General features: G+C 44.6%; 1 protein-coding gene across 7 annotated transcripts in view; it reads right to left on the reverse strand.

Annotated features, from left to right (window-relative positions):
- Window positions 1-1,386: 1,386 nt before the first annotated feature.
- SETD5 (SET domain containing 5) overlaps window positions 1,387-13,890 on the reverse strand; it is a 71,946-nt gene continuing 59,442 nt past the window's right edge. For 6 of the 7 annotated variants that reach the window (XM_044452129.1, XM_044452132.1, XM_044452133.1 and 3 more), the window contains 6 exons: window positions 10,114-10,170; window positions 6,169-6,624; window positions 5,313-5,587; window positions 3,076-3,209; window positions 2,425-2,510; window positions 1,387-2,267 (listed from right to left, as the gene is read on the reverse strand). In XM_044452129.1, the coding sequence (XP_044308064.1) occupies window positions 1,695-2,267; window positions 2,425-2,510; window positions 3,076-3,209; window positions 5,313-5,587; window positions 6,169-6,624; window positions 10,114-10,170 (1,581 nt within the window). In that variant the 3' untranslated portion in view covers window positions 1,387-1,694. The remainder of the gene's footprint in view (window positions 2,268-2,424; window positions 2,511-3,075; window positions 3,210-5,312; window positions 5,588-6,168; window positions 6,625-10,113; window positions 10,171-13,890) is intronic. The other variant, XM_044452135.1, reaches the window with a different exon arrangement.

The raw sequence follows: 13,890 nt of genomic DNA on the forward strand, positions 1-13,890 counted from the left end.
TCTCTGACATTTGGCATATACGGCAGAAAAGCTGGACCTCCCACCATGTGTGGTTGTGCAGAAAACCAAGGTTTTTTTAGTTTTTAACTTGCTTCTGTGCAAAATAAGCTGTATTTTGTCAGTCAAGAACTCAGCAAAAAAGAACATACAAGGGGATTTTCAAGTTAAGTATTTTATTATCAAAATTATTACATCTCTTGTGAAAGTTCAAATGTTACAGCACAGTGTACAACTCCACTTGAGGACAGTGCTGCAGCCCCCATTCCCGCTTCAAGGGTGGCTCCTTCCCAGCACCCTGCACACACACACACACACACAGGAGGGCTTCATTTTTGTCTGCCATGCTCTAGAATCATCTCTTGCAATGCTTACCCCCCAGGAGGCATGCTCAGCATGACGGAAAGGGAGGCTGCAAAGCCCAGTGAAGCTGACACCCTTTATACAGTATATAGGACACCCACTTTCCGGGTGACAAGTTCCATCCCCATCACACTCACAGCCAGACACTTTGAGGAAAAGTTTTGTCTTCTGCTTCTTTGCCTTTATAATTTTAAAAGTCTCCCCTAAGTTGAATGAACACCTGATTCCTGTGAGTTAGAAACTTGTAACAGTCCTAATTAAAAACCAAAAAGAAAAACCAAAAAGAGAGACTGTGCATCTGAGAAATAAGGGAAGACATGCTCACAGCATTATCTTGTCCAAGAGGAATGGGGGAAGGTCCGTGGCAGCACTGGGGTTAGACCTGCCTGATATTTGCTAACCTACTATGGTTATAACTGAATATAAAATTAGATAAATAAAAACACACGATTGATAGTAAACAAGTGAGAAAAGCTGGCAGCGGTATGGAATTGGACAGAGCTTCCGGCGGGCCTGGCACCGCTCTTGGACCTCAGGGGTGGTAGCAGGCACCTCTCACACACGCCATGAAACTTCTGACGACAGCAGCAGCAGCGGCGGCGGCAGCACCTCTCTCATCATCTGCAGGCGGCACAGACTCACTCCAGGACAGGCGCCATCAAGCCGAGCCATTCCCCGTGGCAAGCCACTGCGCCCCCACGGCCCCCTAGAATGCTTTCATCACACCACCCTCACCAGTGCTTGCTCTTCAATGACACGGCACAAGGACTGCTTGGAGCAACATCTACATACACACCCTGCCCACGCATATGTGCAGACACGCACACATACATATACACACTGCTACCAGCCCCATCCCGTGGCTCTCTGCCCAGAGCCTGGACACTATAAATGTTCTTATTTGCAACTGGAATGATCCGAATGGACTACACCCCCACCCTCCCTGACCCAGAATATTCCGGGAACCCAACCCTGCAGAGAGCACTTTGGGATTTCGAGTAATGCCCCCCTCCCCCCATTTCCCCCTCCCCTATTTTTCTGATTTGCACTGGTTTCGTATTCAAATGCTCCTACCTGCCCAGGCGACTGCAGCTATGGCAGGAGACAGAGGCCATGCCACTCAGCACCATTTGCTTTCTACAACGTACCAGGCATCAGGGAGATGCTTTGCTGCAGGCTCTGTTGCTGCCGCCACCGCCTCTCACTGCCTTGGTGGCTGGCAGTGCTCCCTCATGCTTGTACATCCCAGAGCCTGGCCTCCAGCCTTTCACCATCCCAGCATCACTCCCCCGTGAGCTGCTGCCGGAAGGATCGGTGGGCTATTCCGTCCTGCCCTAAGAAAGGCCTGTCTGAGTCTTTACGCCTGACCCTGGAAGCTGCTGCAGTCTGTACTGATGGATGCTGCCTCCTCCCCCTCGATGAGAGTAGTGCTGCGAGTTGGAAAGTGCTGCAACTCTGGAGCTCTGATAAAGAGGAGGTTGCCCAGAGGAGGGAGGATTGATAGTCCGCAAGTCTGACTGGGAGGACCTAGAGGAAGAGGATGTACAACCACCAGTTCCCACACAGGGATGAGGCCCCGATTCAGAGGGCAAACAGTCTACAGCTGTTGTCTGGGCAGGACTGGGAGCAGCAGTTACAGGGCAGCTCTTCTTCAGGACACCACTGCCAGAATGTGGCTGGCTGCTATAATATCCAGAATTCCCTGCAAAGAGAGTCGAGGAGTCCGTGGAGCCTGCGGGGGCAGAGGAAATGGAGGATTCTGAGGAGCTGAGAGACGGACGGTGTCCTGTTCTCTGGGACTGGGACCGGTAGCTGTATCCAGGTGAAGGGATGGGGTGTCCTCTGTAAGGGGAAGAACTCTGAAGGAGGGTCTGTGACTCTGTCCGGGGGCTGTCAGATTGCAAGAGCTGAAAGGGAAGGAACAACGTGGTTACAAACTGATGCATTCTGTTCTGCTCCACTTCAGTTGTCCCACCTCCCTATTTATGGCAGACCAGACTGTGTCTAAACCAGACAGTTAACTGCCAAGACATCACAACCAGAAAGGGATAGTGCCTCCTGTACCTGATAGCTATAGCGAGAAGGACTGTAAACAGCTGGTCCCTTGAGGGAAGAACTGAGGGGGTCTGTTGTATCTCCTTCCACAGCATCTAGAAGGCAGAGCAGAGAGGTCAGGAAAACAAGAGAGATGAACTCTGTAGCAGAGATGGGGTGGGAAGGCCCCTCTGAAGAGCCTCAAGCCTGGGACAAACATTAAAAAAAACTTGAGCAGCATTCAAGAGCTGGAAAGGAAAAGTCAGAGAAAATTGTCTTTTTGAGAAGAATGGAGTTACTTGGGGCTTTGCAGTCACTCAGTCCAATCTTTTGACTTGATACAGAGAATCCAGAAGAAAAGCTTTCTCAACAGCTGGCCATTCATCCTGTGCCTGAATATCTCATTTTAATGTATTAAACTATAAGCACTTGAGGAAATAATTCAGAATATAAAGACTTAGATCCTTTTTCCTGAAAACAAACTTAACAGGAAAGGTTTCACTTGTCTGAACTGATGCCAGCCTGTTCCAAGTGGAGTGAAAATCCTGTAAGCACAGGTGTCGATGGCAGTGGGCATCATTGTTCCACAAGGGGTGCCATGCCTTTGGCGTCTGTCTTCCCAAGGAGGTGCAGTCCCTCCTGCTACACTGCAAGGGTAGCTCTCTGGACATGCCTGCTTACCTGCTTCTCTCTCCCCTATGCTGTCCCTGGTGGGTGAGGGCTCTCCTCTCTGACATATTTTAGCGCTGCTGCGTAAAACCTTCTCCAGAATGCCACAGCCTTCTCGAAGCCGCTCCACTGAGGTAGGCACCATCCTACAGCAGGACAGAAGGGAGTGAAAATGGGAATTTCAACACACTGTGACAATGTTCTTGGTGTTTTTATTGTATTTTAATATTTCTTGAAATGCTCAAGGAATGTCAGGATAAAAATATTTTAAATATTTAAAGAAACAATTCCAGGAGGTTCTCTCGCAGTCTGGGTGCCTCGCCTTGCTGCCTCTTCTGACAGGCATGATTCAGTTTGAACAGCACACACCTGAAGGCTTGTGCACAGTAAACCTTTTCCTTCTGGGACTGAGTGGGGCTTGCCTCACAATGGCTAGAGAGAAATCATTAGACGCAAACAAAAAAGTCAAGTGGCAACATTGCAGATTACGTTTAGTGTTACTCAAAGGGACAGGTGGCAAGCACCCTGGGGTAAGAGTCCCAAGCACACTGCGTGTGTGTGAACACACACTACTCAGGACTCAAATTAGGTCCATTCAACTACATCCTCCTTTCTTTCTTTAAAAGTCTTGGAGGTGGTTATGGTTGCAGCATTGATTAGAAAGGCTTGGATCTATAAATACAAGCACTGCATGGCAATTTTTGGCACTCTGAGTACCAGAAAGTCTCCAGCATGAGTTGTCCTGAAGCACAGAAAACAAAGGGCTCTTTTCCACCATGATCGTCTTACTAAGGTAGTTTCACACTGGAAAACGTTCATTCCTAACAGACCTGCTAGACCTTCCTACAAAGAACACCTTAAAAATAACCTGTTATGCCAGGAAGAACTGGACTCACTGAACTGACTCTGGGTAGGCCACTGAGTTTCATTTCACAATCAGTAAATGGAAACATTTATGCATTGACCATATTTGCAGTGAGTCTGTAACTGGCAGATTGTAAAGCATTTTATACACTGGAAGTGCAAGACTAATTATGACAGTCACCATTTGATCCTTCTAGGAATTTAAGCACATTTTAAAATTATGTTTGCGAGCCATTTAGAAAGTATTTCTGCTTAATTCCTTAAATCCCACCATTATGACACAATCAACATTAGCGTCCCAAGTGTATTGACAAGTTTATATACTAGTATCCCAACTTCCCATGTTAGTTCAAAAAAATGTGCTGTCTGGACAAATGGCCACATCCTACAAAGGACAAAGCAGCAGCAGAATCACTCATACTTCACAGACACCAGTGACTCTATGGGAGGGGGGAATTCATCCATTTGTTGCTATTAATTGGGTGAAAACAGTTTCCTGCTAAAATTGCACAGGCAGTTTTTCCAGCAACTAAAGAAAACAGAAACTTAATTTCTTTTAAAATGAAAATTGTGCGTCGTCACTGTGGAAGACAGCAAAGATGTGCAGGCTTTTGTGTAAGTGTGCTGTGCAATCTGAAGTCCAACCTGTCCCATGTACAGGGTCTGAAGCAGAGGGAAGTCCTTCAGATGAAACCAACAAGCTGGATTGTATGGGTTTTCCAATCTGCAAAGCAGACCTGCCCCAAACTGTCCACTAGCACTGGGAGGAGGATAATGAAAAAGCTAACCAACAGTTGAGCACACAGAGAGCAACACAGCACTGGGAACCACTGAACTCAGCTACAATTTATGAGAAGCAGTATCAACATATAGCAACTCAAAACAAAAATCATAACTCTACAGCTTGAAAAGCCAGCTGCTAGTAAAGACTGATTCTGCTGGGATGGGATTCCTAACTGGAATGCAACCATGCTGGGATGAGGACAAGTCTGAGTGTCCTAGGCCCCTTGACTGAACCTCTGAAAAATGTTTCCCAAAGCAGTGACATTCTACCATAAAATTCCAGCACCCTCAACAACTTTCGAAGTACACATTACAGTCACAGAGGTTAACAGGTTCCTCCAAGAGTAATTTTCCCAAAAAAGAGAGTGATCAGCAGTGAGAGATAACACATGTTTACCTAGCATATGGCAAGATGGGAAGACTGGGGAACAGAACATTTTATTTTCTCATCTTGTCCAAGTGGTATACTATACTTGACACAAGTATGATGCTTCCAGCCTGCAGGACAAGGAACCAAGACAGACCTTTCTAGGAACTCGTGGAAAGAAGACATGACTTCTGCACATCTTCATCCTGCGATTCAACATCAGGCTAACACTCACCACCTACTGCTGATGCTATCCTGGGATTTGCAGTGCGTGGTCCCTCTTGGTTCTGGTGGGCTGACTTCCTCCAGATGAGACAGGGAGGAATGCGAGGGGGAGAAACCATGTTGCGGGGAAGAAAGTGTGCGGCCTCCTGGGCCTGGTGCAACACCAGCATCTACATCTGCCCCAGAGCAGCTGCTGCCCAGTCGAGTAGGTGTGCCTGTGCATCGAGCAGAATCCCCACCCTCCTTAGCTTCTTGCTTTCGTTTCCGGTACTCCAGCAGAGAAACCTATGGGAGAAAATTTATCATCAGCCTTGCGGACTAGGTGACAGGCCAGGAACTCTTAACTGCTAGTCATTCACAGACAGGGAACAGCCAACTATTGAGACCAACTCCAAAGCGGTTTTCAGCTTATGCATTGATTCAGAAAGGCTTTGCAAAGCCTTGCATGCTCTATGTATCCTGTGCTTGCCACACATGCAAGAAACTGCTCTCCAGCTTATGGTTAATTAGCAGCCACTGAACCAGATCTAGAGTTTGCATGGTAGCTAATAATTTGCTTTCATTCTCCAGTGTAGACTGGAACAAAAAGCACAGCCAAACCTGCAATGCTCCCTGGGAGTCTAAGAGCAATGCACAGCACAGGACAGAGCTAAATTACCCTTTCAAGAACAGACACTGTGCATCTTTACAATGACTGCTCCGAACTTGATCCATCCCTACTTCTGACAGAAGCCTCCAGCTGTTCCCTCCTTTCCAGTCTGCTGAGCTTGCATTTTGCTCGGCCCCCTTCGGGACTTCCTATTTGTCAGCAGTTACAGACACACACTCTGCCCACCCTGTTTATTTTGTTCCTGTCAGGTACTTGCCTTTTTCCTCTGCGGGGGGTTCTGAGGGATGGATTTAACTCCTTCACAAGTCCTCTCGCCACAAAGGGCCAAGGATCCATGCGCTGCTTCTTTAAGAAGTGCTTGCTCGTGTCTGCCAAAATATCCTTCTGCAGGAGAACTGCAGCAGCCCCTGTCTGGATTCAGAAGCTTCCCATCGGCCATCTGAGGAGATTCTCGTAACAATCCATCCACCCGAGGCATAGCATTCAGAGGGGAGAAGGCATACATTAAGTTAAACTCTGTCCGAAAAGCCTGGTCAGAACTTCTTAGCAGCGTTTGTGCTTCCCCACTCTTTCCTGGAAAGCTGGTCTCTGAGGGTTGGGATGCTGGATCAGAGTGCCCCATAGTGAGCAACGCGGGTCTCTCTAGGCAGCTGGCAGTGCTGGCATCCAAGAATCCTGCCTTCGGCATGTCAAGGTCCGTCCTGAGGCAGAGCTAGAACAGCCAACATGAGGGTATAGGAAGGTAGGGAGGGAGAGGATATTGAACAGGATAGAGAGCCAGGTGAAAGGGGCAGACAGAGAGAAACACTGTAAGTCAGGAAATATTTCCCCTTCCAACGGCAGCACGCACTGCTTCCCCACCCCTTGGCCCCAAGCCCTGTGGCCCCTTTCTGTCTTACTATGCTCTCTTTTTTTGCCTGTTCTTCTAGCACAGTCAACTCTCTTCCTCCAGACAAAAGGCTTTCTGGAGAAAATTAAAAATGCAGGATCCCTCCCCCACTCGGATGGAGATGTTGATGTTCAAGAGAGACTTGGTTTATTGTCAAGGCCACCAAGTAACATTCAATGTCACCACCATTTCAATGAAAGGTGAAGGATCAACAGAAAAGGTCAAGGTAAGCAGGTATACCACACACAAAGTACTCTTGTACTCTTATCACCCAGCCTCTTAATAGTAAAACTATCACAATCACACACTGCAGGCACACGTCATAACATTCAGTGATTTCCTCTTCTGCAACAGGTGATCTGGCAAAGATGTGTGGCCTTTATTAGTGCAAAATCTGCCCTCCATAGGACAGAACATAAGCCTTGGAAAGAATCTCTGCTCATATTTTACTGGCCACCAACTCTCATTACTGCAAAGGGAAACTTTGAGAACAAGAGCAGAATTGCTGGTTGGGGCTTCTCAGTCAAGATGGGCTTCCTGCACTACTCCCTAACCTTTTGACTGCTCCAACCCCCATTTCTTAATCAGTATTGCCATTCCAATACAAGCTGTCCATTTTATAGAAGTCCCAAGTTTTCTAGTTGGAATAAGAAATGGAACCATAAAAATAATTCCATAATTAAGTCTCAATGGGTAACTTCAAAAGTCTTAATACTCTAGACCAGTCTGTCCCAACCTGGTGCCTCCCAAACATACTGGACTATAACAGTGACCTGGATTCCAGCAAGCTGAGGAAGACTGCACTAAACTCTTGTTAATACACTCAAGCTAACCTGCTTTCTTTGGAGATAACCCCATTACTAGGTTCTGACTCTAGCAGGCAAACATAGTTGTGCCCCATTTGCAGTTATCAATATGTGCTGGCATGTTGATCAGCTAAAGAGGCAACTCTCTCAAATGATATCCACTCAGGTAACTAGTGCGCAACTCCTGGTCACACTCCATCTGAATGCATATTGTGGCCAACACAACTGGGGGAATAGGGGACTGCTTAACACCAGGGTGTTTTATACTCTCTGCTGAACCAGAGATTTAAAGCAAAACAAAGAACCAAGAATGCCATTTTAATATCCTGCATCTGGGGCTATTAGAAAGCACTATTTCTAAGAATTCACAAATTGCTGCCTCTATTCTTGACACAGTTTGGGTTAGAAATGAAATTTGGATGCCTTTTCCACATAGTTGTAGTAAATTATGCCAAAATGCAACATCCAAAGTGTATGTTTAGTACATGTAGCCTCACTGACTTGAAATATTAGGGTGGCATCATATACTAAAATATTCTATGCGAAGACTAATCCACTTGGTAGTTTATCCATCATATTATAGGACTGCCATCAGCATATTATCTTGGGCACCTTACAGAATATAATAAAAAGACAGTATTTAAAATACCAACAGTCAAATGTCCCCCGGCCCATACTTCCTTCTTGACAGCAGAAAAATATGGCCAGTTCTTAATCTGCCCCCCACATACTAATAATTCAAAAGGTCTGGGTGAGTAAAGGGCTTCAACTAGTGCCATAAAGAGCTAGTGCGATATGGCGGTCAGAGTGTAGGACTGGGACTATGGCATTCTGGGTTCTAGTCCCCACTTGGTCATGAAACTCACTGGGTGATTTTGGGCCTGGCAGTCATTCCCAGCACAACCTACCTCACAGGATTGTTGTTGTGGGGATAAAATGGAGCTATGAGAGCCTTCTGGGGTTCCTTGCAAGGGGAAAAAGGGTAGAACATAAATGTAATAATTATAATCACCACCACCGTCACTAGGAAGACATCAAGTGAGCCAAGGGAGTAGTTGGGGGGGGTGGGCGGGTTAATGCACTGCTTCCTAGTAGCCACCTGCCTCACTTTGCTTGGTGCTAGTACACACAGCAGAGGACTGTAAGTTTTGGGCAGAGGAAGGCAATCCTTCATATAAGTTGGTCTAAGGCCGTTAAGGGCTTCAGAAATTAAAACCAGTGCATTGTATTGGACCTGGAAATGGACTGTAAGTCAGAGCAGATAATGATAAAGCGCTACTTACACAAGATCAGAATGACCAGTCTATTTTAATAATAATCTTATAGCCCTATTTAGGATCAACTGCAAGTTTCTGGACCATTTTGAAAGGCAGCCCTACATAAAACACACCAGTCTACCTTCTGAGCAAAGGGGTTTGTTTGTGTTTGTGTGTGTGTGTGTGTGTGTGTGTGTGTGTCTGTTGTGATGTGATGCAGAAATAACGAATGGGGTTTTTTCCCTACTGAAACTATATACAGACAAGGTAAGTGTGAGACCCAGGACTGCACTACTTTCCTGGTTGGAACTTTTTTGACAGGCTCAGGGCTGTTTGCTGTCTTCTGCAGCTCCAAATTGAATGTGGTTTTTAGCACACTGGTTTAGGTGAATTTCAGGAAGCCCGACTTAAATTTCTAACCCTCTGAAGCTTCATTATGTGCAGGCAGTTCCCTGAAAAAGCCCTAGTGCTTCAGCATCCTGAATGGCTACTCATCCTTTCCCTCCTCTTGGCCATATGTCTCATTACCTAGAGGTCTCTTTTATAAAATCCTTGTGCTGTTTCCTGATGGAGACTATGCCCAACATGGTTTGCTATAAAACAATAAAGCATCTATACACAAATGCAATCAAATACCCAACACTACAGTAAAATACCCTCTGCATCTGTAATACATCCACAACCACTTAGTCCTTTTTGTTTTCCTGTCTAAAGCAATATTGCTTCTTGCCTCAGATGCAAACCCACCAAACACTCCACCATTTGCATTACATTCATTAATCTGCACAAGTAACTGAAGCGCAGAATCTGTATCTTGAAGAATTGGACTTTTGGCCCAGAGCAGAATCAGCAATGCCTACACTGAAACGGAGTAAGATGTGTTCAAACAGAATAAATAGAACACACCTCCTTGCAGCAAAATGCTGCCAGCCACCATCAACTAAGAGACTGTGGTCTGGTACCCCAGCTCATGCTGCTTCAGCTTCTCCTCCTTCCCTCAGCTGCTGGAAAAATGCTACTGCAGAAGGAGCAACTGGCAAGAGTTTCACATTTTCCTGCAATTTCCTATCCAAATCTGCTCAAACAGCCACAAAGGAGTCTAATTTGGCTAGCCCCTTCCTCCCCATCCACTTGTTCCTTTCTTCCATAGCTCCCCCCTACCCCTCCTCCCTCCAAGCACACGCACACTCATTCACCACAGACAAACTACACACACTCTCCGCCTCCAATTGAGATGGTGTGATAACTACCTCGGGCGACAGGGACTCGGGCCTATGCGCAGGGGAACTCTCAGGGGAGGATACGTTCTAGGAGGGAAAAGCATCTTGTTATTCATCTAATTTTACAAGTCAAGAAGCAAAATAAAATTAAATTAAAAAAAAAAAACAAGCATAGAGGTTAGCCACAGCTATTCTGAAAAAACAAAACAAAACAAAAACCAACAGAGAGACTACTTGAGGATGGCCTCAACAGTTAGGGATCTAAATATATTATATGAATTTTAAAGGCTGACAAAAGTAGAAAGACAGGATAGGGTTATTGCATCTCATGCTACAACTTTACGATTCAAGTCAGAGAACACAAAGAAACCAGAGAGTAGTCTCTATTTCTTTATGTTCCATGTTTGCCTGCATTTGGGAAAGTAAGCCTAACAAAGCATGGGAAATTCTTGAGCAATCCTTGATTAGTATCATCACCCAATTCAGAGCTGCCTCCATTCTCTATCTAGACTGCCTTGCTTTTAGATCAGGCCCCTGTGGGTTGGTCCTAAGAGCAGGCTTCTAGATCAGATGAAAGGCCTATTTCACTCAATATTCTGTTTCCTCACTAGCCAAGGGGAAGCCCACAAGCATGGCATAAACACAGCAGCACCCTCCCATTCATGTTCCTAAGTAACTGGTATTGGGAGATAAATAAAGTCATCATGACTACCAAAGGTATTATGCAGAAAACCCTCAGCTTGTTGCTCTTTGAGATGGGCTATCACAGTAGATATTAGAATACTCGCTTTGTGAGGAAAGATAGGAAGGTATTTCCTGTACTTTATGCCTATCTCCCACAGTACAGTATGTCTCCCTTCATACTCTCTATGAAGTATGGTGTCCTCCTTAAAAATGGGATTCTTCCAGGTATGCAGTGCTGGAGACAGACCTTCTATCTACCCGGTACAGACTGTAGAAGGGGGCCCTACTCTCAGAGCCAGGAGGATCATGGTGGCCAATAGCTCTGCCCTGGATGTAGCACATGTCTGTCAGGTAGCTATCAGAGGCCAATGAATACTTGAGAACTGTTCAAGCCATAGAAGGCTAGGAGAAAAGCAAGAGCAGCAGCAAATTGGTTCTAAATCCTCTTGGTCACATTATAAAGAACATGACTCATTCCTGCTTTCCTTACCTCAAGAACATCCCAACCAATATGCCTGTACCAGTTTACACATAAAGGAGGTGACATGGGTTACAGAAGAGACTACACTGAATGGTAAGAAGAGCCATGCTGAATCAAACCAAAGTCCTTTCTAGTCCAACATTCTATTCACATTGTGACATTTTAAATTACCATGGGAAGCCCATAAGTAGAAGACATGAATGCAATAGCACCCTTCCACGTACGTTCCCCAGCCATTTCTAAACAGAGGCATACTGGCCTATACTGGAGATAATTCAAAACTAGTAGCCATTGATAACTTTATATTTCATGTTCCCGCATGTGGCTCACTTCCCAGGCTTACAGCAAAATCTCTAAGGGAGAAATGCTGTGAAACTGATGGACCATTATGTACAAACAGCCAGTTTCAGTGTGTAGGCTACATGGCATATCCTGTACTATATGTATATTCATGAAGAAATGGATAAAATATCCCAAACATTAAAAATCTACAGCTTTACCACATAAGTCATGATCAGCTCCTTTGCAAGTTGTGCAGGGTGACATGCAAATCAAGATCAACCTAACTAAACAGCTGAGCAGGTAGCTCATGGTTCAGATGTCATACTCCACATCCCATTAAAGGAGCTGATTGTAAATTGGTTTTTAAATTGATGAATTATTATATACCAACCATATCAAAAATTCCCCCCATGCCTAAGTGGATGTCACAAAGTCCGAATTCCCTTCTGCCACAAAGGTTACCCTTTGGAAGTCTCTCTCAAGATCTGGTTAAATAATGGACTAGGTTTAATTTCTCAGCAGCTCCAAGGTAAGAAAACTTAAGTTAACTTAAGTTTTTTAAGTTAACAGACCATGACGCAGGTTTTTCCCAGGGTCACCAGTGCCTGATATAAAATATTCAGCACAGTGAGGTCTCTTCTTGGGCTGCAACATAACAGCCGGATGGGATAAGTACTTTAAGTGTTAGGTCAGAACCATTCTGTTCACCCTGAACTTTGGATGAGGGCATCTATATTGACTGGTTTTGTGTGGTTACTATTTTTTGTAACTTGTTTATAATGGGGTGGGGGTTGTTTGGCTAGGCATAATGGCTGCTCAAACTGCTTTGAACTGTTTTATCTGCTCTTTGGTGACACATGGCTAATTTTACCTGCTGTTTACATTTTATTTTTATAGCTAAAGACACTTCTAAAAAGTATATTAAGTTACTGTGTCAACCATTTTTGATAGGAAGGCAGTAAAGAAATAGTTAAAAGAAAATAATCACGAATGAAAAACCTCAATACAGAACACTGGGAAGGCCCCAGGGGCATGGAAGCAATCTAACAGATTATAAAACTTCTTTCTTTTACACAAAGAAAATGGGCTAGGGCTGGATGAGCAAGAAATTTAGTCACGCCGCCACAGCAACAGCAGCAGCAGCAGGAGTTGTTAACTTTCTTAGAAGGTACAGAATCCTTTGAAGCCGAAGGTTTGCTATGGCAAACACTCTTTAAATGCCACTTCAAATTAAGAGTGCAAATCGGGATCAACACCCAATTTCAAGATAGAAAAACCTAGTAACATCTCAGCCCCCAGCCCCATAGATCAAGTATGATTATGGGCACCCAGGTCCATGGCCTCTAGTGACAATGACCTTAATATCCCCTGTCTCTACTTAGGTGTTGACTGGAGATGACAAAATAGAGCAAGTCTGAGACCTGAATTGACAGGCATTAAGATTATGGTCAAGTGTTCTAGTGACCTGGATAGTAAACTAATATAATTGTTGTATACATCTGAGCTCAAACAAAAGGTCATAATCAGGGCAGTGGAAATCAGAAAATTCTATAGGATTGTCTGTCAAAAAGCCATGGGATACAAAAAATTCAGTGTCAGAATCTTGTATTTTATCTTAAAAAAGGAAACAAGGTTATCTCTTTCTCCCATGGCTGTGAAGATATTCTTGTGTATATACTGGTAAGGCCCAATGGGATCTCAGAAGCCAGAGCAATTGGTAAGATCTCCAATGGCATATGGTACCTGTCCATGGCTAGAAGCAACAAAATATATTATTCAAAAATCGTAACCACTGCAGAATCCTGCAAATATAGTGTACACATTTTTGTAACTTGTGTAATTGCAAGACTGCAAAATTTTGTTGTCTCAGTGCAGAATTTTGAAGTGCAGAGAATGTACAGCCCAGGCTTCAATTCCAGTCTCCAGCAATGAGAAGATCATAAGCTAATACAACTATATCAAATATTCTAAATAGGTTCATAACTCTAGAAACCCCAAGTATGGTTAAGTCAATTGGCATCAAAATAAGTATTTCAACAGAGCTCTGATAAGAACAGCAGCAGATCTTAGGAGTTTAATGGCCTGTACTTTCCTCTACTGAAACATCAAACTGAAAACTGCTGCACCCTGAGCGTACTGATGGGACATAACAAGATAATGTGATACTTTGGAATGAAGGCCCTAGCTTTGGTTGATACTATCAGCACAGCTCACACCTGCCTTGCATTGTAAAGTTTTGCTAAAATTTTGAAAAAAGGAGGCAAATAGCTGTAAGGGGGATGAGTAACAGTTAAACGAGGGTTGCATCATGCAAATGGAGAAATCTTGGAATGCACTAAAGCTGAAGTTTACAATCTGCT

This window comes from Varanus komodoensis, unplaced genomic scaffold, assembly GCF_004798865.1.
Source record: "Varanus komodoensis strain SLA01 unplaced genomic scaffold, ASM479886v1 scaffold6_4, whole genome shotgun sequence".
Lineage (NCBI taxonomy): Eukaryota > Metazoa > Chordata > Lepidosauria > Squamata > Varanidae > Varanus > Varanus komodoensis.